This window comes from Ovis aries, chromosome 6 (assembly GCF_016772045.2).
Source record: "Ovis aries strain OAR_USU_Benz2616 breed Rambouillet chromosome 6, ARS-UI_Ramb_v3.0, whole genome shotgun sequence".
NCBI classification, from domain to species: domain Eukaryota; kingdom Metazoa; phylum Chordata; class Mammalia; order Artiodactyla; family Bovidae; genus Ovis; species Ovis aries.
In genome coordinates, this window is record NC_056059.1 from 4,583,201 (window position 1) to 4,606,929 (window position 23,729).

At 39.1% G+C, this 23,729-nt stretch overlaps 1 protein-coding gene across 4 annotated transcripts in view; it reads left to right on the top strand.

Moving 5' to 3' along the window:
* TNIP3 (TNFAIP3 interacting protein 3) overlaps positions 1 to 23,729 on the top strand; it is a 58,855-nt gene that overhangs the window by 25,087 nt on the left and 10,039 nt on the right. For all 4 annotated transcript variants that reach the window (XM_027971373.3, XM_042251107.1, XM_042251106.1 and 1 more), the window contains 6 exons: positions 1,015 to 1,146; positions 4,949 to 5,077; positions 9,621 to 9,740; positions 12,564 to 12,689; positions 21,025 to 21,075; positions 21,957 to 22,055. In XM_027971373.3, the coding sequence (XP_027827174.2) occupies positions 1,015 to 1,146; positions 4,949 to 5,077; positions 9,621 to 9,740; positions 12,564 to 12,689; positions 21,025 to 21,075; positions 21,957 to 22,055 (657 nt within the window). The remainder of the gene's footprint in view (positions 1 to 1,014; positions 1,147 to 4,948; positions 5,078 to 9,620; positions 9,741 to 12,563; positions 12,690 to 21,024; positions 21,076 to 21,956; positions 22,056 to 23,729) is intronic.

A 23,729-nucleotide genomic window follows, 5' to 3' on the forward strand; every position in this document is an offset into this window, starting at 1 on the left:
AAGAATGCTAACAGTGAATGAGGGAAAATGGGGCAAACCCTCTTCTCTCTAAAGCATGTTCGACAAGAAACTTTTGTTTTGGTGAGAAATAATCTTTTTTTTTGGGGGGGGGGAAATATTTAAAGAGGAAAAGTCAATTTATTGTTCAAAATCATTTCATGTTTCAAAAGAGAGAGAAGAAAAAGCAAACTCCCTAAATAATTCAAAATTAAGAAATTTGACCATGAGTGAGAAATACAGCAGAATTGCTCTTTTCTTCCCCATTTTGATACTCAAAATATTACATTTAGAAAAAGTAGGATAGTTTTCACTACATCAGGCCATGGCCAAGCCACTTTATATATTAAAATTCAGAGGGGCATCTTTTGAGTCTCCAAATTTTAAATCACATGATCCCAGAGAAAACGTTTAGTTATCTTCCCAAAGGGCTTGCAGCTGCGTGAAGACCCAGGGTTAAAAATGGTCACACTGCCCATCTTTGATGAAGTGCTTGTTCCTAAGGCTTCTCTCCCTGGGCCCCTGTCACCCAGACACCTAATTTGGAATTTAATAGCAGGTCAAGAGGCTTAGCACGCACTGCACAGCAGGTCAAGTGCTGCAGGTTATTGAGGAGTAAAGGCCTTATCTGTTTTCCTGCAATGTAAGCATATTCACTGATCTCCATCCTTCGCTGCCCTCTTCAGATCAGGCAAGGCACACCTTGCCAGTTGAAAATAGAATGACAAGCCTGGATGGCTCCCGTAAAGTCTAAGGGTTTATTCCCTCCAAAGGGGTGCGGTCTGGAGAAAGGAGCCTACAAGCTGTTTTGGTGTTTGCTTTTTTCTCTTGCAGAGGAAGTATTTTTTAAAAAGCAAAAGACCTGATCTTGGTTTGGGACAGTGGGAAGAAGAGCCCCTCCCTAGGGGATGCCCAGGAGTGAGCCAGTTCTGTCCCCGGGTGTTGGGTTGGGAAAAATACAGGGGTTGGTGGGCTTCGGACTTGGTGTCTGCAGCTGTCTGTGAACCACTCCTGCAGGTCGCAGAGCTGAAATCGAAACTGGATTCCGCAGAAAGATTCCTGGGAACACTGGAGAAGGAGCGGCTGCAGAGCCCGAGGGAGAGCTGCCCAACGCGCCGCTGGACCAGTGAGCCGCTGCGGCTTGCGGAGGTGGGAGGGGCTCGGGAGCGAATCCCCGCCCGCGATGGGCCAGGCTGTACAGGTTACCCGAGGGCCCAAACCAGGGGCCAGGTCTCTAGAATCAGAAGGCAGGAGGCTGCCTATTCGCTTCCTCCTTTGCCGTTCAGCGGGCTCCATCCGCAGGGAGAACCAAGCCACAGATTTGGGGGTGTTTTTCTAGGGCATTGCAGCCTAGGAAAAAATTCATTTTGCTTTTTTGCTTTTACTCATACTGATTTATTTTTACTGCTATTGTTGATAATATGACAAATCTTTGTACAGCTGCTTTTCAGCTTACAAGAAGCTTTACAAATAAGTATGACTTTTGTCACCCTAAAAAGATAACATTTTTGAAAAGTATCTCATCCTCCTTATCTCATTTAACATTCTCTGCCCATTTGTGAGGAAAATCTTACCTTTGTCATTTTAGAGATGAGAAGGCTGAGGTGTAGAGTTTAGACGGCTTGTCAATGTCTGTAAGTAGCACATGGGAAAATGGGACTTGAACCCAGTCTCCAGATTGGAAGGGTCCTTTAATCCTCCTGAGAACTAGAAAGTGGCATTGAGATGATGCCTTTTCTTAATGTGGACTCCTGGTTTTACTTTTAGTTATGGGACTTTACAGTTATGGGACTATGAACAAAGCTAGTAAAGATGATGGAATTCCAGTTGAGCTGTTTCAAATCTGAAAGATGATGCTGTGAAAGTGCTGCACTCAATAAGCCAGCAAATTTGGAAAGTGCAGCAGTGGCCACAGGACTGGAAAAGGTCAGTTTTCATTCCAATCCCAAAGAAAGGCAATGCCAAAGAATGCTCAAACTTCCGCACAATTGCACTCATCTCACACGCTAGTAAAGTAACACTCAAAATTCTCCAAGCCAGGCTTCAGCAATACGTGAACTGTGAATTTTCAGATGTCCAAGCTGGTTTTAGAAAAGGCCAGGGAACCAGAGATCAAATTGCCAACATCCGCTGGGTCATCAAGAAAGCAAGAGAGTCTCAGAAAAACATCTATTTCTGCTTTATTGACTATGCTGAAGCTTTTGACTGTGTGGATCACAACAAACTGTGGAAAATTCTTCAAGAGATGGAAACACCAGACCACCTGATCTGCCTCCTGAGAAACCTGTGTGCAGGTCAAGGAGCATCAGTTAGAACTGGACATGGAACAACAGACTGGTTCCAAATTGAGAAAGGAGTACTTCAAGGCTGTCAGGCTGCTTATTTAACTTACACACAGAGTACATCATACAACATGCCAGGCTGGATGAAGCACAAGCTGGAATCAGGATTGCCAGGAGAAATATCAATAACTTCAAATACACAGATGACACCACCCTTATGACAGAAAGCAAAGAAGAACTAAAGAGCCTCTTGATGAAAGTAAAAGAGGAGAGTGAAAAATTTGGATTCAAACTCAACATTCAGAACTGTAAGATCATGGCATCCAGTCTATCGCTTCAGGGCAAATAGATGGGGGAAACAAAGGAAACAGTGAGAGACTTTATTTTGGGGGACTCTGAAATCACTGCAGATGGTGACTGCAACCATGAAATTAAAAGACACTTGCTCCTTGGAAGAAAAGCTATGACCAACCTAGACAGCATATTAAAGAGCAGACACATATCCTCCCTTTTGAAGCTCCCTCCCATCTCCCTCCCCATCCCACCCCTCTGATTAATGTTGAGGTTTGACAGAAAACAGCAAAATTCTGTAAAGCAATTATCCTTCAATAAAAAATAAATTAAATTTTTTAAAAAGCAGAGATATTACTTTGCTGACAAAGGTCAGTCCACTCAGAGTTTTTCCAGTAATAATGTATGGATGTGAGAGTAGGACTATAAAGAAAGCTGAGCATCAAAGAATTGATGCTTTTGAACTGTAGTGTTGGAGAAGACTCTTGAGAGTCCCTTGGACTGCAAGGAGATCCAACCAGTCAATCCTAAAGGAAATTAGTCCTGAATCTTCATTGGAAGGACTGATGCTGAAGCTGAAACTCCAATACTTTGGCCACCTGATGTGAAGAACTGACTCATTTGAATACTCCCTGATGCTGGGAAAAATTGAAGGCAGAAGGAGAAGGGGACAACAGAGGATAAGATGGTTGGATGGACTATCACCGACTCAATGGACATGAGTTTGGGCAAGCTCTGGGAGTTGATGATGGACAGGGAGGCCTGATGTGCTGCAGTCCATGGGGTCGCAAACAGTCAGACATGACTGAGCGACTAAATTTCACTGAACTGATGGGACTTCATGGATATTGTAGGAAAAGGGCAGAGGTCCTTGAGCTCTAATGGCCTCTCATTTTTTCAGACAGGAAAAAGAAGAAGAATGCTAATTTTCTCAGGTGAAGTCTTGTGACTGATATTGTGATGAAGTGGTTGTGTTTTACAACATGTACCAGTCTTAAAGCAGTTTCACAAATTAGTACATGACAACATCTGTTCAGATTTCCCACCTTGCTAAGGATATCTTTGGCAGTGTCCAAAGAAAGCAAAGTTTAGCAGTTCCCTTTCTGCCATGTAAAAGTTCCTTTCTGTTCCGTCTATACCTAGCTGAGGAATCATGGTTGGTTTTTTCCCTATGCCATTTGGATCATTTTCTAGTTGAAATAATTTTCTCTTAAGCTATGCTAAATTAGAAAAAGATTGGTGAATTTTCTAGGTGTACATATAGGTCTATTCTGGTTAAACAAAGGCAAATAGAAGAAATATTTTCACTTTTTAAAGAAAACAACTCACCTAAAGTTGATTTCTTAAATCATTATTTGGGGAAATAATAGCTATTAAAACAATATACTTTAACATATAGATTTACCTAAACTCTAGAATATTTATTTTACTAGGTTAAAATTTTCTTCTCATTGAGAATCCAATTCACTCAACAAAATGTTTACTGCCCAGAATATAAAATTAAGAGATAGGAGACAGCTGTTGTTTGAATCCAGAACCTGTGTCTAAGCCACCAGTCTTGCTTCAGGTACTTAAAACACTGGATCGCTTGAAGGTGATCTGAAAAGTGGAGGAGTGGTGGCCATTGGACCAGCCCATCTCTACATTTTAAAAGTAATCATCACAAAAATACAGCGCTCTGAGTAATTATCTGTGGTGTAGGGTCTTATTGCCTGAGGTTTTATCCTTTATCCTCTTCTGTCTCTCTCCAGGCCAGAATGAAGCAGGGCTTTGAGACATTGGTATTTTTTGTTGCAGTGACACTTTTTGCATTTTAGAACTTCCAATTATTTTTTAGTGAATCAGGCTTTCGTCACCACCTTAAAACAGTGCATAGGAAATAGCTTATTCTGCAGACTCATTTGATCCTTAAAAGTGAGGAGTGGGGATTTTGACATCTTGTTCTGGGGTCACAAAACTCAGTAGCAGTAAGGATAACATAAAGATTTCTTCTATCCTAATCCTGACTTCCACTCAGAGTTGTTGTTGTTTAGTTGCTAAGTCACATTTGACCCTTTTAGGATCCCATGGACTGTATCCTGCCAGGCTCCTCTGTCCATGGGATTTCCCAGGCAAGAATACTGAAGTGGGTTGCCATTTCCTTCTCTAGTCAACATTCCTGATCCAGGGATCAAACCCGCAGCCCCTGCATTCACAGGCAGGTTCTTACAGATGAACCATGAGGGAAGCCCACCCAGAGACTATTACTCAAGTGGGATGTTAAGTGAAAAATCTAGTAGGTCTTGTTTTGTTTTGTTTTAATTTCAGTAGTAGTCCTACAAAATCATCTCATCTGAATTTTTTTGATTTGGAATTTGTTTTCTTGCTTTCTATTCCAGAAGGAAAAGGAGAGCCTAAATGGAGAATTACATGAATTGAAGATAGAGAATAACCTTTTGAAGGAGAAAAATGCTCTCATAAACCACAAGAAGCAACATTATGAATGTGAAATAAAACGCCTCAATAAGGTATCACGCCAGATGAAGCTGGAGAGGTCAAATGTGAGGTTTCTGTATAAAGAGTACATTCTGAGCTGAAACTCACAGCAGAATCCACTCACACTGCAATGCAGCTCACAGGCTTGGGGGGCTCGCACAAAAGGTCTCTGTAATTTTATACATCTCTCCTATATTCCTCATTCAGCTGTACTTGGCTAAGGATTTTTGGGGGAATTCGTGTCTCTGCAAAGACTGTCATGAAAAAGATAAGGAGATATTATAAAAGAGAGTAAGACTTTCTTTTTTGGTAGTTCAAAGAACCACATAAAGCAAGTGGGTGTTTGTGAAGAGTAGTGTATGTCTTGGTCAACCACAAAAGTTTCCTGAGGAAACAGACTGCACTCAAAAATCATCACTGTGGAGCTGCTGGATGTGAAGCAGGCTATATGGAAACAGGCTAAATGCCAAATCCAAGAACGGTGGCCTTTCCGAGAAAAAGCCTTTTAGCGGGGAGAGTGGGGATAGATCTATTAAAAAAATGCTGGTGATTTTAATGCCTTCGCTCCAACTTAACTATTCAGAGGGGCCACCTTTGAATTGCTGCGAAAGAATGACTTGTGAATGAGTGTGTCTGTGTGTTGTTTCATGAACTGAACCTTAATTTTCTGTGGGAAGGGATTGCTGACTTATTCAGAAGAAAAAAAAATTAAACCCTTTGCTGTTGACTTTTTCATACATGGGCCATAGAAACACCTGTAGGAGTTGAAATATTCATCTCTCAAGCTAGGTATTTCTTGGCCAAAGTAACAGAAATTGTCTTCTAAAGTGAGTAGGTGATTGGCCTTAAACACGTGCTCAGTGCTTGCATTTTGGACTGTGTGCCATCCTGTAGTTAACTAGTTTCCAGAGGTAGAACTTAAAGATTCCCAGAGTGTTAATGATGTGCCTGTACAGTGGATAGGATGCTTTACAAATGCGATGCTGTATTTGATCTATTTATGAGGCAAGCTATTATTCAGGATAAAGTAAGAAATTGGAGGTTGATTTCATAAACACTGTACTTCTCTATCCTTTAAGAGAGAAAATCAATGTTCAGAGACACAGATTAAGGGCGAATGGATTTTATCTCTTATTCTCTGCTGGAAATTCTCTGCAAATGAATGAGAGGAACTGACATTAATTGAGATTATACTTGAAATTTCTCCCACTTTTGTTATGTCGTTGCTTATTAGTTCTCTTCTCTGTTTCTCTAAATGCGGACATAAGGATATAAAGCCTGTATAAATTATAACAGTCAAAAACTCTGTTTTTAACTCAAGAAGCTCATATATAACCTTAATTTATGTGTATCTGCTTTTATAGTCAACAGAAAAAAAACTTTTAATAAGTAAAAACTTAATAGCTCATGATTATAATCCTGAAATCTCAATGAGAAAAATTAATTTGAGTAAAATTCAGAGCTTGGTACAAATGTCATCTTCTCAAAGTGGATTTTTCTGGTTATCCTCACTAAAATTACATACTACACCTCTAAAATTTCCTGTTTTAATTTTTCCTTGGTATTCACTGCTATTTAATACATGCAAAATGTGCCATGTTTATTACCATTTTTGCTTTCTATCTCCCAGTCTTGATTATAAGCTCCATGTGGGCAGGATTTTTGCAGGGCAGACATCTCTGCTAGGCATGGTAGACCCAGTGTTGAGTACTCACAATACTTTTAGTGGCCCATTGAGATGCTTAATTTCTCTTAAGGTGAGAGGAAATAAACTGAAAGTTTTAGGTCAAAAAAAACATTTCATATGAATATTAACATATTCATCTTTGTAAGAATGCAATTATATACATTTACTATCAGTACATATTTGTTTGAAGGAGGAGACGCACAGGACAATATTCATAACAGGGCCCTGAGTGTCTCTCTTTTGTTCACTGCTGTATTCGAAGTGCCTGGAACAGGGCCTTGCTCATAATATGTTCTTAAATATTTGTTGACTGGATGAATTAACTAATGTAATTTACTGATAATGTAATACATTCAATAGCCAATTGTGATCGTGACATTTATGCTTTAATAGGCATAATGCTTTACTCTTACATATGAGCAGTAAGAAAAAATGAAAGTGTACTTCAAACAAGAAGAGATTTCATCCCCCACATCTATACCTTCAACTGTCACTTTTAAAACACAGATAAAAAGTAATGAGCTATAAAAAGATTTTTTTCTCTTTTTTTTCATTTAGTACAAAGAGATTTTTTTTCTCATTTAGTGTCTAATGAAATGTAAGAAATTATTCTTTTATACTGTAGATTTTTCTTTTCTCTTTTACCACTGTAATAAATAGAAGTTACTCAAAAATGATGATTTGGGTAGCTAATTGTACACACCATTCATCACAGGATGAAATTTGGGGGCCACCCTGCTTGCTCAAACTTACTGCCTGCTGACCCAGTCTCTCAGCAGAAATTCACAGCATATCAGCTTAGCAATTAGCAGATGGTTTTCAGAAGTTCACACAATTACATGTACTCAGTTCTACTTTTTTGCTTTGAAGGAGATACCTAAGGGTATTGTTTTCATAAAGTTCTGGGCAAGAGAATCCAGATGTTTAATCTAAGCGAGAAAAATTACCTGGGGCTGGTCAACCAGTGCCACCCATGGGCAGAAGTGACGTGTCTGCATCTCACCATCAGTGTGTCTCGTATATCTTATCTGTGCTGATAGTAAACTGCTGTTCTAGAATAGGTTACAGGTGTTTGTTCAGGGAAGTTGGAAAACCCCAAGATGAAATAAATATCTGCTAAACTCACCTTTCATTTATGATTCATTTGCAAAATTTCTAGAAGTCTGAATAGGTAGATCAGGAAATTCAAATATTACAAGACCCACAAAAAGTCTATTTATAGCTGTAGGATATGGAGCCAGCATATTTGATTGCCTTGACTCACTTCATTCACCCCACCTAGATTCTGATGCTACTAACATGTTTTTTTTTTAAATATACCTATCATGATAATTCCTAGAACTATATAGATTAGCAATACATTCTAACAAAATACAAATTATTAAAAAACTTCTGTTGTTTTAAGAATTCCTGGAGGAAGGAATAAGTTCTTGTTTTTCTCACAACCTCCTGAAAAAATGGTATTTATATCAGGCTAGACAGCATCCATAGTCTAGTCTTAACTATACACACATTTAACACCATAAACTTACTTTACTTTTCTAACCTTACAGCCATATTACATAGTAATGCAGGGAAGTGAGTTACTAGTAGAGTCATCAAATGAACATCACTGAAGCAACTAATGAGATACCGAGGAATTAAAGTCTTGTAGCTTTGGAAGTGAACTTTTCCTATTTGCATAGAGGACTCATTCAATAAGGAGCAAGTAGTTGTATTGTGTGCGGGCTTGGATACCACAAGATGAGGTATGTTCTGTCACCATTTTTGGCAGCCATTTTATTTAACTTGTCACAAGCCAAAGGTCTTCAGAAGAGAGACAGTATCTTTTATATAATCTGACCAAGTGTAGTATATGTCAGAGTACATGGATTTATGATTAAGGATGATGATCTGGGTGGCAAATCTAAGAGTCTCTTATTTCTTCCACTCCTTCACTCCATGGTGAAAACACCGAATTGTACTGAATGTCAAGAAGGCAGAGCACTCTCTCCACCTTGTGGGCTGCCCTGGTGGCTCAGTGGCAAAGAATCCATCTGGCCAGTGCAGGAGACGTGGTTTGATCCCTGGGTCAGGGAGATCCTCTGGAGAAGCAAATGGCAACCAACCCCAGTATTCTTGCCCAGGAAATCCCATGAGTGAGAAACTTGGCAGGCCACAGTGCATGGGGTCACAAAGAGTCAGACACGTCTTAGCGACTAAACAACTCTCTACCCTGTGGTGGGTTAATGGATGTTTTATTGGAGAATAAATATAACTGTAGCTAGGCCAGGGCACGGTATGCTGAAGGAGAGCAGAGCAGAACAGTGCCGGATCTAATGGTAACAAATCTGCATGAATTCCCGCCTCTCCTGTAGGAGACATGGTTATATAGCAGAAACACATTACTCAGAATGCCATCCGAGACCATCAGCTGCAGCTTTTGAGGAGTGCAGACTTTCAGTTCCTACCCCCACATGTACTGATTCAGGATGCTTGGGGACAATGCCCAGGGATGGGCATATTTGCTGCCTCTCCAGGTGATTCTGATGCTTCCTAAAGTTTGAGCTTTATTGATGGAGCATATATTTGACTGAAGCAGAGACTCTAGAGAAAGACTATGTATCTGTTTTCCAACTATGATTAGTCAGGTGGGAGGGAGGGTCTGTAATATTAAAAACCTTCTTAAGTCACAATGAGAGTTGAATAACATAAGCACCATCATGGAGAAAAGACAGAGATTCTGGAAAAAAATGCATATATGCTAGAAAATCAGAATAACATTATTTAGTGAGGCCTTTAAAAATGAACTTCTACCTTGTGAGTGCATTTGAAACGATTGTAATAATTGCAGAGAAATACATATGTGGCAACTCTTAGGTCAACAGTGTGCTTATCTTATAATACAGGCTCTGCAGGATGCCTTGAAACTGGAGTGTTCTTCATCTCCTGAGGACCCTTTGGGGAAGTCTGAAATGGAGTGCAGCCATGAGGAGATGCGAACAGAAATGGAAGTTCTCAAACAGCAGGTGAGAAGTTGAAAGTGGAGCAATCTTGAGGAGAACTTAGGGCCTGTTGTTCATGTGCTGCTTTAGACATTTCTAGAAGTCCTGCTTTTCACTTTGTGTCAAAGGGTTTTGCATGTATCTAATTATAATTACCTAATTTTAAAGCTTTATGGGGAAATTTAGATCAACTAGTCCAACTCTGACACTTTATAAAAGAGAAAATTGAATTTCAGATGGGTCGAGTGGCTTGCCCAAGAGCACACAACTTAAAAGAAGGGCATGCTAATTAACCTTTTAGTGAAATTCTATTAGCACTGGTTCCAGAGATTTTCACACAGACACAATTTATTTCGAAGACACTATTAACCTAAACTCTGGACCTTTTCAGAAAATGGTAGCAGCTGGGCTGCTTCTCTGTAGCTTCAGACCTTCCAGGCTTTGCAACAATGAGGGCAGTTTTAAAGGGAATACTCTGCGCTGATCAGAGGAGGCACATCTGTTTATCTACTCCCACGTATGGATGGCACTGCCTAGGAATTTACTGACGAGTTATGGCTTCCTCCTTCCCACCCAGCCTGCTTCACTCACTGTTGCCAAGTACACAGCAAGAGTCAAGGATGCTCTAATAAGCTCTTGCATGCATCAGCGGCACGGGGCTATGGGACATAGCACTGCCTAAACTACCGGAGCCTAAATTCCATTCATATAGCTGGAACTGGCTTAGCCACAGGGCCACTCGAGCATATCACATCTCTTTTCCTATGAGAAGTGAAATGAACTAGCATAGGTAAAGGGCTGGAACAGTTCAAGGTGATATTGAGAAATACAGGAATTCCAATCCTCGAAGCACACATGGTTGGTGATATGTTAACAATGGCAGGTTGCAGGGCAGGATGTCACAGAACAAAGAATGTATATGTAGGATTTTCTGATGTCCCTGGGAGTAGCTTGTTGGCTGTTTTGCTCCGAGCAAGTGCCAATTACAAGGAATCTTGATGCAATACACAGAAGAATTGAGCAACTGTGATATTGTTATTTACATTACTCTTATTACTTCATAGAATGTAACTATTTATAAATCTAAAATATCCAGAGCATTTGACGTAAAATTGGATCTTTTTCTTCTATCAACTCCATTTGAACAATCTGCTTCATTACATTCAGGATCAAATATACAGCTTAGAAATAAACCCATGTTGAGATTAAGGGTATAGTCAGAGTGTTAAAACTGCCAGATTCTCAACCCCTGAAGTAACACTGGCACAAACCAGGATTCCTTTGAAAAACGGACTGCTTATGTTCAGACACTCGAGTCATCTTCATTGTTCTCACATAATGTAAATTTCATGCAGGAGAGTTGCTCTTACATGCAGTGTTTACAGTAATGGTTTAGTTTGTATTTGACAGAGATAGTGGCAAGTATTCTTTTTTTCATAACCCCCAAGAGTAGACCAGGATTAATCTCCTTCATTTTTGTATGGCCCTTTTGCTAGCTTTCTACATTCACATTTTAACTGTGCACATTTCTAAATGGGTACCTACAATAATTACACCACCAAGTGCTACGTGAAACTCTAGAGAATTTAAATTCACAAAGAAACTGAGCTTGAATTGGCCACCTAAGTGATGACATCACTATAAGTGTGTTCTGTTCTGATCAATGGGCTTCTCCCACTTTAGTTGCCTCTGGTAATTGTTTATTAATTATACATTGATTAAACTGTATCTGTGCCTTTGGACTGCTACTCTCAACCAAAAAAAAAACAAAAACAAAAACCCAACACCAGAAAACAAAATGTCAGCTTGGCTGCATATAGTTCCTTTGCAATCCTTCTGATGAAAAAAGGCTTGAAATTAAATATGTATATCTGCATATAGAGCTATATAAAATGTTTCATTTTTTCCTCTCTTGCCTATTACACTTTGTTCTGTTATTATTAACTTAAAATTGATAATCCTTTAGTTAAAATTTGTTGCACTGTTGGTGATGATGGTGCAATGTAGTTTAATGTTAGGTTCTCATGTATGTTATGATTTAAATCTAGTTTTAGAGGAATTCCTTTGCTTCATTCCTTAAGCTTCATTTGTTTTCATAACTCCACATTCTAGTCTCCAAGCCACCAATCAACACTGTGCCAATTAAAACAAACAATAATTAAATCTGTTCTGGGGCAAGGTTGTTTTGATTACTTTTCTACAATATTTGGAGTACATCTCAAGAGGCATTCCACTAAAACGTTCCTCTTTTTATGATATATGCCCACAGTTACTTATAAAGGGCAACTCTCATGAATGTCCTTTAACAAACATCCCTTGGTTTCCCACGTACATGAGCCTTTCATTTTTAACTTGTACTCAACTTATAATTTCTGTTTAGAAACTTTGACATGTCAGTAGTCAGTGGCTTCGCTTAGCTATTGTCAGTAAACTGACTGAAGAACTTCAAGCAATATTTATGTCAAAGCCTTGTTTTAGAGATGAGTGATTTGTTCCAAAACAGTGACTCTTAACATTGATGGAGTCAGGGGGGTCAAGGTGTCCTCACAGTCATGTAATATGCAATAGAAATATTGGTGAAGGGAATTTTTTTTCAAAATATCCATGAATTTACTTATGAATTACTGCTCAATGAGAAAAAAGTAGAGAAAGTGCCATTCTAAACAAACTAAAAGATGAAATTATAGTCACAGGTATCAAGATGGAGTCCCACCATAAAGAAATATTCATGAAAAGAGGACATCCATGTCTCAGATTGGACAAACCCAGACAGCATCTCTTCTGAACTCATTTAAATGGCTTAAGAGAAAAGGAAGCTAGCAGTAACAGCATGTTAACATTTCCTAGGTGCAAATATATGAAGAAGACTTCAAAAAGGAGCGATTAGACCGAGAAAGACTTAATCAAGAAAAAGAAGAGCTACAGCGAATTATTCAGACTTCTCAATCCCAGTTGAACAAGCTGAATTCTCAGGTATAAGTTCAAATAACCTTTGCCAGCACATATGTATTTTATATTTATTTTCTCATTAAAAAATCAAGATATTTTGGCTTCTGTTAATGGCCATTTTTTTTTTGAGAGATTAACATCTGGGATGAAATCATTTGTAAACAATTTTATAAAGAGATGAAAATGACTGGCGATTCCTTTTAACTTAAGTATATTAAAGAGTTATCCAAGAAATTGGATTCCAAAGTCTTTTACAAAATCCAATTCTTTTGATCTTTTTTCTCATAATATTTATCTTGGTAGAATGAGAGTTGGAACTAAATAGCACTTATATTCAAAGACGAAACACTCCAATACATTGAAGTTGTTTCTAAATTCTTACCATTTTTCTTTGAAGGACTACATTGGAATGTTCCTGTCTTCCAAAAACATGCATAATGAATGTCATTTATATAGCTAATGAGACCAGGAATTTTGTTCAGTGGATTCCCAGATTTAACGTAACTGGAGCACTCTCAAGGAAGCCAGATAATATAAGCCACTTTATTAGAACAGAATATTAACTGTAAGCATGCTAAAATTAAGTACAATAGAATTTATTAAACATAGACTCAAGAAGTTGCCATAACGGGTAAATATTGATGTTAATAAGGGAAATATAGCTAACACAATTTAGGCTTAAGAAAAGAAAAGTGAAAAAAACAAAAAAGTGAACTCAATCAGTCGTGTCTGACTCTTTGTGACCCCATGGACTGTAGTCCACCAGGCTCCTCTGTCCATGGGATTCTCCAGGCAAGAATACCAGAGTGGGGTGCCATTTCCTTCTCCAGGGGATCTTCCCAACCCAGGTATCGAACCCAGGTCTCCCGCATGGCAGGCAGATGCTTTATCCTCTGAGCCACCAGGGAACACAAAAAAAGAAAAGGAATCACCAAATTTTTAATTTGCAAAATTATGCAATGTGTTTCAATAAATAGGAAATTGTTGTGAGACGTGCTGTGACAGCTCCGTAAGTTCAAGATTCTTAGTCTCAGAGGAGATTTTAAATTTTTTGTCATACTCTTCTTCCTAATACAAAGTAGACTGTGAATTAAATTCAGTTTCTTCTTTGACATCTTTTTTAAGGATTAACTTTAAATTCCTAATTTCACATGGAAAATTATTTGGAACAACCATTTCTTTCTAAGAAATTAGAGGGAATAAAATAATGGTAAAAACATAATAAAATGCTTTTTCCAAAAGTAATTCATGCAACCTACTTTTACAACAGTGGGTGAGAAATGTTCTGATTATTCTTAGAAAATTGCTCTCAATTTTTATGTATTACATGCAAAACTGTCTTAATTTCTTTGAACTTGTCACTGCACAAATCATTTTACTTCCTGCCATATTTTAATTTTATTCATTCTACTACATTAAATCAGATTGATGATAAGTATTTACTAGACTGGCAATGTTTTTCCCATTATAGAAACTCTAGTACAGCTAGAAACACACAATCAACTATTTATGTCATAGACTATAATCCACAGTGATTTTCTGTGTCATCTGTCATTTTTGTTTGATATCAACAAAATGAATATGTTGTTTAATCACAGTGCTGTATAACTGTGCTTATGAACTAAAGGAGAATCTTAGTAATATGTTAAAACTATCAAAATCTTCTTTATAATGATAGTACAAGCATTTATTCTTCAAAAGTCTCATTTACTCAGCTAAAAGTATGATAGAATTCACAGAATGTAATAGATGATGTAACAGTCTGTGTTAAATGTATTAACAGCAGGTTAAATGCCATAATATAATAGAGTACTTATTTGAGTGGTTTATTACCTGTGGACCAAATGCACCACCTGACCAAAGGAATTTTTAGGTCAAATCAATCTGGTACTCGTTGCTTACACACCAGAGTGTATTCCTCTTATCACTGAGGACGGTGATTCCTCCTATCACCTTCTATGCCTGCCTCCTATCATTTAAGGCAATAACTGGTAAAAATGGTCAGTGTGGCAAAGTGAAAGATGCTGAGGAGAACTCTAAGGATAAATCTGCTGGTCATGCCTGCTTTAACAGTTGGGGAGGACCTTGAGTAAATATTGGACATTTTCCTGCACTTCCTTTTCTTCATCTATAAAATGACAAAATTGAATTAGATGGTCTCTAAAATGTTCCATGTAATTCCAAAACTTCTGTCTCTAAAATAAGTTGCTTAACTTCTCTCACCATAAGCGTGCTAAGTCACTTCAGTTGTGTCCGATTCTTTGTGACCCTGTGGACTGTAGCCCTCCAGGCTCCTCTGTCTGTGTCTTCCCGAGGCAAGAATACTAAAGTGGGTTGCCATGATTTCCTCCAGGGAATCTCCCCAACCCAAGGATCAAACCCGCATCTCTTAAGTCTCCTGCATTCACAGGTGGGTTCTTACCACCATCATACTCACCTGTAAAATATAATGATACTTGCCTCATGACTTCACAAAGTTATTCTCAAGATTAAGTGGAAAAAAAATCTATTTAATAACATCCAGCCCAAGTCATGGCTCACTGGTATTTCATAAATAGTTTATTGGAAGGGAGAATTTATAATAGTTTCATTTAGTTTTATAATTAGCCTGCCACATTCAGTGCCTCATGATATCTAATTTTGATGCTTTCTTTCTGCAAGGCATTCTGCTATATGCTGCAAAGGAACTAAAAAATAATCAATGCTACGAAAAGGCCCACAGTATAGTGAGGGGAACCTATATAGTCTATCCTCATCATTTGCAGGTTCCAATTTTGTGAATTCACTTACCCACTAAAATATATTTGCCACCCCAAAATCAATTCTTGGACCACCTTTAAGTTCATTTGTGAACTTGCACAGAGCAGCATAATCCTTGAGCCTCCTAACACACTGATTCCCAGTGGAAGTCCAAACGGTGGCGCTGCCTTCTTCTTTCAGCTCTCATACTGTAAAAAGTGTTCTTTTCATGGTCTATTTAGTGCCACATTTTTCACATTTTTGAGCTTTTTGTTGGGGATCTCATGTTTTAATGGCCCTCAAGCTAGTGCTGAAGTGCTATCCAGTGTTCCTAAGTGCCGGAAAGCTGAAAATTGCCTACTGGAGAAAAGATATGTGTCAGATAAGCTTCGTTCAGGGATGAATGTAGCGCTACTGTTTATGGATCTATAGGACTTACTAAACTTCATGGCAAGTAGATGGGAAAACAATGAGAACAGTGACAGACTTTATTTTTTTCCCCTCCAAAATCACTCTGGATGGTGACTGCAGCCATGAAATTAAAAGACGCTTGCTCCTTGAAAGAAAAGCAATGACAAACCTAGACACCATGTTAAAAAGCAGAGGCATTACTTTGCCTACAAAGATCCATATAATCAAAGCTATGGTTTTTCCAGTAGTCATGTACAGATGTGAGAACTGGACAATAAAAAAGTCTGAGTGCCAAAGAATTGATGCCTTTGAACTGTGGTGCTGGGAAGACTCTTGAGAATCTCTTGGACGTCAAGTATTGACAGTAGTCAATACTGAAGGAAATCAACCCCAAATATTCATTGAAAGGACTGATGCTGAGGCTGAAGCCCCAATACTTCGGCCACCTGATGTGAAGAGTTGGCTCATTGGAAAAAGACTCTGCTGCTGGGAAAGATAGAAGGCAGAAGGAAAAGGGGATGACAGAGGATGAGATGGTTGGATGGCATCACTGACTCCATGGATATGAGTTTGAGCAAGCTCCGGGAGATGGTGAAGGACACGGAAGCCTGGTGTGCTGCCGTCCATGGGGTCACAAAGAGTCGGACACTACTGAGTGACTGAACACCAAATAAGGTATCTTTAACAGAAACACACAATAAAACAAGATTATGTATTGAGTGATTAACAAAAATGGCATGACCAGAGGCTGGTAGGAACCTAAGCCTGCATTTCCCTGGAAGCAGTGATTCAGTGTTTGCTACTTCAGTGTTCATGGTTACTTTATAGAATATAACTACTGTGAATCATGAGGATTGACTGAACATGGTACACACTGGAGTACCAAAAATACATGTAATAAATGTAAAACCCTACATGGGAGGACCAAAGGAGAGAATCTTTAATTCAATTTTCTGTTGATGAGCAGGGCTGTGGATTAAAGACTTACTAAGCATGGCCCCACCCATCAGAACAAGACCCAGGTTCCTCCTCAGTCAGTCTCTCCCATCAGGAAGCTTCCATAAGCCTCTTAGCCTTCTCCATCAGAGGGCAGACAGACTGAAAACCACAATCACAGAAAACTAACCAATCTGATCACATGCACCACAGCCTTATCTAATTCAATGAAACTATGAGCCATGCCATGTAGGGCCACCCAAGATGGACTGGTCATGGTGGGGAGTTCTGACAAAACATGGTCCACTGGAGAAGGGAATGGCAAACCACTTCACCACTTCAGTATTCTTGCCTTGAGAACTGCATAAACAGTATGGAAAGACAAAAAGATAGGACACTGAAAGATGAACTCCCCAGGTTGGTAGGTGCCCAGTATGCTACTGGAGATGAGTGGAGAAATAACTCCAGAAAGAATGAAGGGATGGAGCCAAAGCAGAAACAATACCCAGCTGTGGATGTGACTGGTGATGGAAGTAAAGTCCAACACTGTAAAAAGCAATATTGCATAGGAACCTGGAATGTTAGGTCCACGAATTAAGGCAAATTAGAACTGGTCAAACAGGAGATGGCAAGAATGAACATCGACATTTTAGAAATCAACAAACTAAAATGGAATGGAATGGGTGAATTTAACTCAGATGACCATTATATCTACTACTGTGGGCAAGAGTCCCTTAGAAGAAATGGAGTAGCCATCATAGTCAACAAAAGAGTCCAAAATGCAGTACTTGGATGCAATCTCAAAAATGACAGAATGATCTCTATTCATTTCCAAGGCAAACCATTCAATATCACAGTAATCCAAGTCTATGCCCCGACCAGTAAGGCTGAAGAAGCTGAAGTTGAACAGCTCTATGAATACCTACAAGACCTTCTAGAATTAATACCCCCAAAAAATGTCCTTTTCATTAGAGGGGACTGCAATGCAAAAGTAGGAAGTCAAGAAACACCTGGAGTAACAGGCAAATTTGGCCTTGGAGTACAGAATGAAGCAGGGCAAAGGCTAATACAGTTTTGCCAAGAGAACAAACTGGTCATACCAAATACCTTCTTCCAACAACGCAAGAGAAAACTCTACACATGGACATCACCAGACGGTCAATACTGAAATCAGATTGATTATATTCTTTGCAGCCAAAGATGGAGAAGCTCTATACAGTCAGCAAAAACAAGACTGAGAGAGCTGACTGTGGCTCAGATCATGTACTCCTTATTGCCAAATTCAGACTTAAATTGAAGAGGGTAGGGAAGACCACTAGACCATTCAGGTATGACCTAAATCAAATCCCTTATGATTATATAGTGGAAGTGACAAATAGAATCAAGGGACTAGATCTGTAGACAGAGTGCCTGATGAACTATGGACAGAGGTTTGTGACATTGTACAGGAGGCAGGGATCAAGACCATCCCCAAGAAAAAGAAATGCAAAAAGGTTGTCTGAGGAGGCCTTACAAATAGCTGAGAAAAGAGAAGTGAAAGGCAAAGGAGAAAAGGAAAGATATATCCATTTGAATGTAGAGTTCCAAAGAATAACAAGAGTGAAGAAAGGCTTCCTCAGTGATCAACACAAAGAAATAGAGGAAAACAATAGAATGGGGAAAACTAGAGATCTCTTCAAGAAAATTAGAGATACAAAAGGAACATTTCATGCAAAACGGGCACAATAAAGGGCAGAAATGTTATGGACCTAATAGAAGCAGAAGATATTAAGAGGCAGCAAGAATACACAGAAGAACTATACAAAAAAGATCTTCACAACCCAGATAATCACGATGGTGTGATCACTCACCTAGAGCCAGACATCCTGGAATGTGAAGTCAAGTGGGCCTTAGGAAGCATCACTACAAACAAAGCTAGTGGAGGTGATGGAATTCCAGTTGAGCTATTTCAAATCCTAAAAGATGATGCTGTGAAAGTGCTGCACTCAATATGCAGCAAATTTGGAAAACTCAGCAGTGGCCACAGGACTGGAAAAGGTCAGTTTTCATTCCAATCCCAAAGAAAGGCAATGCCAAAGAACATTCAAACTACCACACAACTGTACTGATCTCACACGCTAGCAAAGTAATACTCAAAATTCTCCAAGCCAGGCTTCAACAGTGCATGAACCAAGAACTTCCAGATGTTCAAGCTGGATTTAGAAAGGGCAGAGGAACCAGAGATCAAATTGCCAACATCCATTGGATCATAGACAAAGCAAGAGAGTTCCAGAAAACATCTATTTCTGCTTTATTGACTATGCCAAAGCCTTTGACTTGTGTGGATCACAACAAACTGTGGAAAATTCTTAAAGACATAGGAATACCAGGCCACCTTACCGACCTCCTGAGAAATCTGTATGCAGGTCAAGAAGCAACAATTAGACCTGGACATGGAACAACAAACTGGTTCCAAATAGGAAAAGGAGTACATCAAGGCTATATATTATCACCATGCTTATTTAACTGATATGCAAAGTATATCATGAAAAATGCTGGGCTGGATGAAGCACAAGCTGGAATCAAGATTGCTGGGAGAAATATCAATATCCTCAGATATGCAGATGACACCACCCTTATGGCAGAAAGCAAAGAAGAACTAAAGAGTCTCTTGATGAAAGTGAAAGAGAAGCGTGAAAAATTTGGATTTAAACTCAACATTCAGAAAACTAAAATCTTGGCATTCGGTCCCATCACTTCATGTCAAATAGATGGGGAAACAATGGAAACAGTGACAGACTTTATTTTGGGGGGCTCCAAAATTACCGAAGATAGTGACTGCAGCCATGAAATTAAAAGACGCTTGCTCCTTGGAAGAAAAGCTATGACCAACCTAGACAGCATATTCAAAAGCAGAGACATTACTTGCCAACAAAGTCCACCTAGTCAAAGCTATGGTTTTTCCAGTAGTCATGTATGAACGTAAGAGTCAGACTATAAAGAAAGCTGAGCGCCAAAGTATTGATGCTTTTGTACTGTGGTGTTGGAGAAAACTCTTGAGTCCCTTGGACTGCAAAGAGATCCAACCAGTCCATCCTAAAGATCAGTCCTGGGTGTTCATTGGAAGGACTGATGCTGAAGCTGAGACTCCAATACTTTGGCCACCTGATATGAAGAACTGACTCGTTTGAAAAGACCCTGATGTTGGGAAAGATTGAAGGCAGGAGGAGAAGTGGATGACAGAGGATGAGATGGTTGGATGGCATCACTAACTCAATGGACATGAGTTTGAGTAGACTCCAGGTGTTGGTGTTGGACAGGGAGGCCTGGAGTGCTGCAGTCCATGGGACTGCAAAGAGTCGGACATGACTAAGAGATTGAACTGAACTGAAAGGAGAGAATCATTCCATAGGTGGGACTTGGAAAGGTATCATATGGCTCAGATGGTAAAGAATCCCCCTGCAATGCAGGAGACCTGGGTTCAGTCCCTGGGTTGGGAAGATCCTCTCAAGAAGGGAATGGCTACCCATTCCAATATTCTTGCCTGGAAAATTCCAGGGATAGAGGAGCCTGGTGGGCTTTAGTCCATGCAATCGCAAAGAATCGGACATAACTGAGTGGCTAACACTTTCACTTTCACTTCAGGGATGACAACAGCATGACTAAGGAGTGCAAGAAAAACCAGCTTTCCTTAGAGGTGTCAGATGTTGGGAGAACTCAGGGGAGGTGACTCTGCCAGATGAAGTATAACTGTGACTTTGAACAAGTTACTCAGCATCTCATACCTCAGTGACCTCTTCTGTAAAATAGGAATAATAATTTTAAGTGTCATTTAGGGGTATTGGAGGCTTGAATGTGAGTTATTAAGTGTAAAGCACTTAGATCAGTGTCTGGCATGTATTAAGTGCATATGCAACTTCTGAAATTTATTGTGGAAGCAGTTGACTATACAATTACATTCAATAAGCAGTAGAAGCTATTTCTATGCCCACATCTATGTCTATATCTACATTCACACCTAGAGCTAAATACATCAACCTAAAACAGAATTGCAATGGTCCCAATAAGTGGGAATAACAATTTTAAAATACCCAGCTTTGCAAACTTCATTTGGAAATTTCACAACAGAACCAATTGATGCCTGGAAAATCCAAAACTCAACTGATTTTATTGGCATTATTGCTATCAGGGCTTCAGCCCCTGGATTTCTGAGCAGATCCCTGCCAACTGGACCAGGAATTGCTTTAAGACATAAGCTCTTTCTGACACACAAATGCTTTTGTATTGTCCACAGATAAAAGCTTGTCAGATGGAAAAAGAAAAACTAGAGAGGCAATTAAAACAGGTACGTTGATCCTTACTCACAACTTTCTTGTCATGTTAGAAATGCCGACTCTGAGTTTTACTCACATTTATTCCCAAATGCAGCAGTTTCTCGTGGTCCCAAATAAAGGCAGATTCAAGTTCTGCTACAGAGGGCCTAGGACAACTCATGCTTTTCATTATCAATTAAAATGTCATTGGAGAGATAATACTTAGGTACCAAGGCCTCTAGACCCTAACACTCCAGAAGAGCACATGCTTTACAGAATATGTTTCAACAGGAGCACACGCCTTAGTGAGTGTTCATGCAAACAGAAATTTCTTCATAGTCTACAAACACCTGAGAAATATATTTCCTCGATAATTCATACAATTGCTTCCACCAACAGTGGAAAACAACAGCAAAGACTTCATCTTTCTTTTGAGAAAGAATATCTTCTTGGCCATTAGAGCGTTCCATTCCATTGGTTCTCCAGCAGACTTAGGAATGAATATTCTTTCTCTTAATTCCTCATTTCCTCTCTGGACATTAGTTATATCATTCGAGTCTCTGGCTGCAGTTTAGGAAAATTTGTTTTATGACTTAAAGATTGGTTCTTCTTAAGTGAGGACTCTGTGAAGATAACTCAGTAACATAAAGTTAACTCTATATACATTTTTCAAGTATTTTTAGTATCTCCAACATGGAGAAATAACTATAGTTTCACTTTGAATAAAATTTGGCCTGTGGCTTCATCTGTCTCAGGATCTGCATTGACAGACCTCCTATCTTGAATTTGGATTATGCCAGATTAAGGCTGAACCTTAAGATTTCAGCCAAACCTCGGGGTTGTATAAAGCAAGGGTCAGTGTGACTCCCCAGGTGCACTGCTTTCGGTGAACTAACAGCATTCTTCTCCTCAGATGTGTTTCCCAACCTGTAACTGTGACTGGAATTTCTACCGGAGGGATCCGCACCTTCTGATGGGCCCTGGGGCTGTGCAGGACCTACAGAAGCGCCCAGTAAGCAAGAGCCTTCATTCCAACCATCACGTGCCATGCCTCTAATACGTGCTAATACTCTTTTTTGGTAGAAATGGTGTCTCTCTCTGGAATACTGGCACATATTATTTTCTACAAAAAGAGCCTCTATTCATCTTGGGCTCTGATTTGCAGAGTTATGGTGGTCAGTGTACGGTCTAAGTATCTTTGGAACCCTGCAACTACAGGACATATAAATATGAATACATTCACTGAAAGGTATCAAAGTGAGCCAAAATTCCATGAACAAACATACCATTTGATATGGGTCATTTTTAATGACACACCTGACTCTCCCAAAGAAGACATTTCTGTGCATAAAGAAAAGCAAGGCGAACATAACAAAACAGTCTGGGAGATGCCTTTTTCAGTTGTAAACTTATATTCAACTACTGTGAATATGGTTACATCTGTGCAAAACAGTCTTTGACATTTTCCAGTTGAAAGGGTATTCTTAAAGGATTCAAGAAAAAGTGACCCACTTAAGTTGCTTTCTATGGCTGTGTCTACCCAGGCAAAATGAATTAAATACTGAAGCAATTATTTGTGAGTGGAATTGATTTGAACAGTCAACCTGAATAAGTTAGACCCAAAACACCCTCCCTTTCCTTCTCAATGGCAGTATTCCACCCACCCTCCCCCATGGTCTGGAAATTTGTCTCTATTCTCTATTTTGCCTACACAGACAGAATCGTTATGCAGGAAATAAATCATGTGTTTTTCTTCATTTTGGATTGGCTCAGACAATCTCTTTTCCCTTAGTTATTATTAACCATATTTCTGATTATGCAAAGAATCTGAAATTTTAACTGGGATTTCCCTAGGAGAACAGTCAAGGAGTTCAGAGTTGCCTGAAACTTCTCACACTTTTGTATTTAAGGCTTTTGACTCAAAAGCCCTTTTCCAAGAGAGGAGATAATTACTCTTTGGGTGGCGGAAGGATGTCAGAATTTAATGAGCATCTCTTACTTGACCCTGGTGTGACACAGAGCACAGATGAGAATTTGGTGCTTTTTGTGTTGCTGTTGATTGCTGCTTCTGTCTGCTCTCCCCCTCCAGTTTTTCTCTTTACCTGTTTACTTACTTTTTTCTTTTCATTAGAAACAGTTCTGAGAATCTCCAAACACAGCTATCATTAAAAAAAATTTTTAAGACTATAGAAGGAAATTAATACTGTAGGAAACATAAAGAGATAAAAATTTACTAAGGAGTTTAGTTGTCTACAGGTTAGGGGATTGAGGGGAAATGCTCTTGTGGAAGATTAACTAGAAAGCCAATGAATCATTCATATTTGCCTGGAAGTAAAAATGACTGTTTACTTCAAATCTTCAAGAAGATAGAAATTCACCTACTACAAAAGCACATGAGTCTTTTCAGCAATAAGGCAGTCCAGATCACATAAAATTATCACCAAATAAAGGTCTGTATTTGAAACCAGATTCCAAGTCATGTAATGGCTACATTTTTAAGCAGTATTCAGTTAAACAAAATCTCAGTATAAGGAAAAAAGTACAGAAACTCCTAGAGTTCATTTTAAAATAATATTTCATGTTTCATGCTTATTTCTAAGCCTGAGTTAAAGCCCATGCAATAGTGTTTGTAAAATTATTATATATTCACCTTCTTTTGGCAGCTATGCTGGAATATAAAACTGAG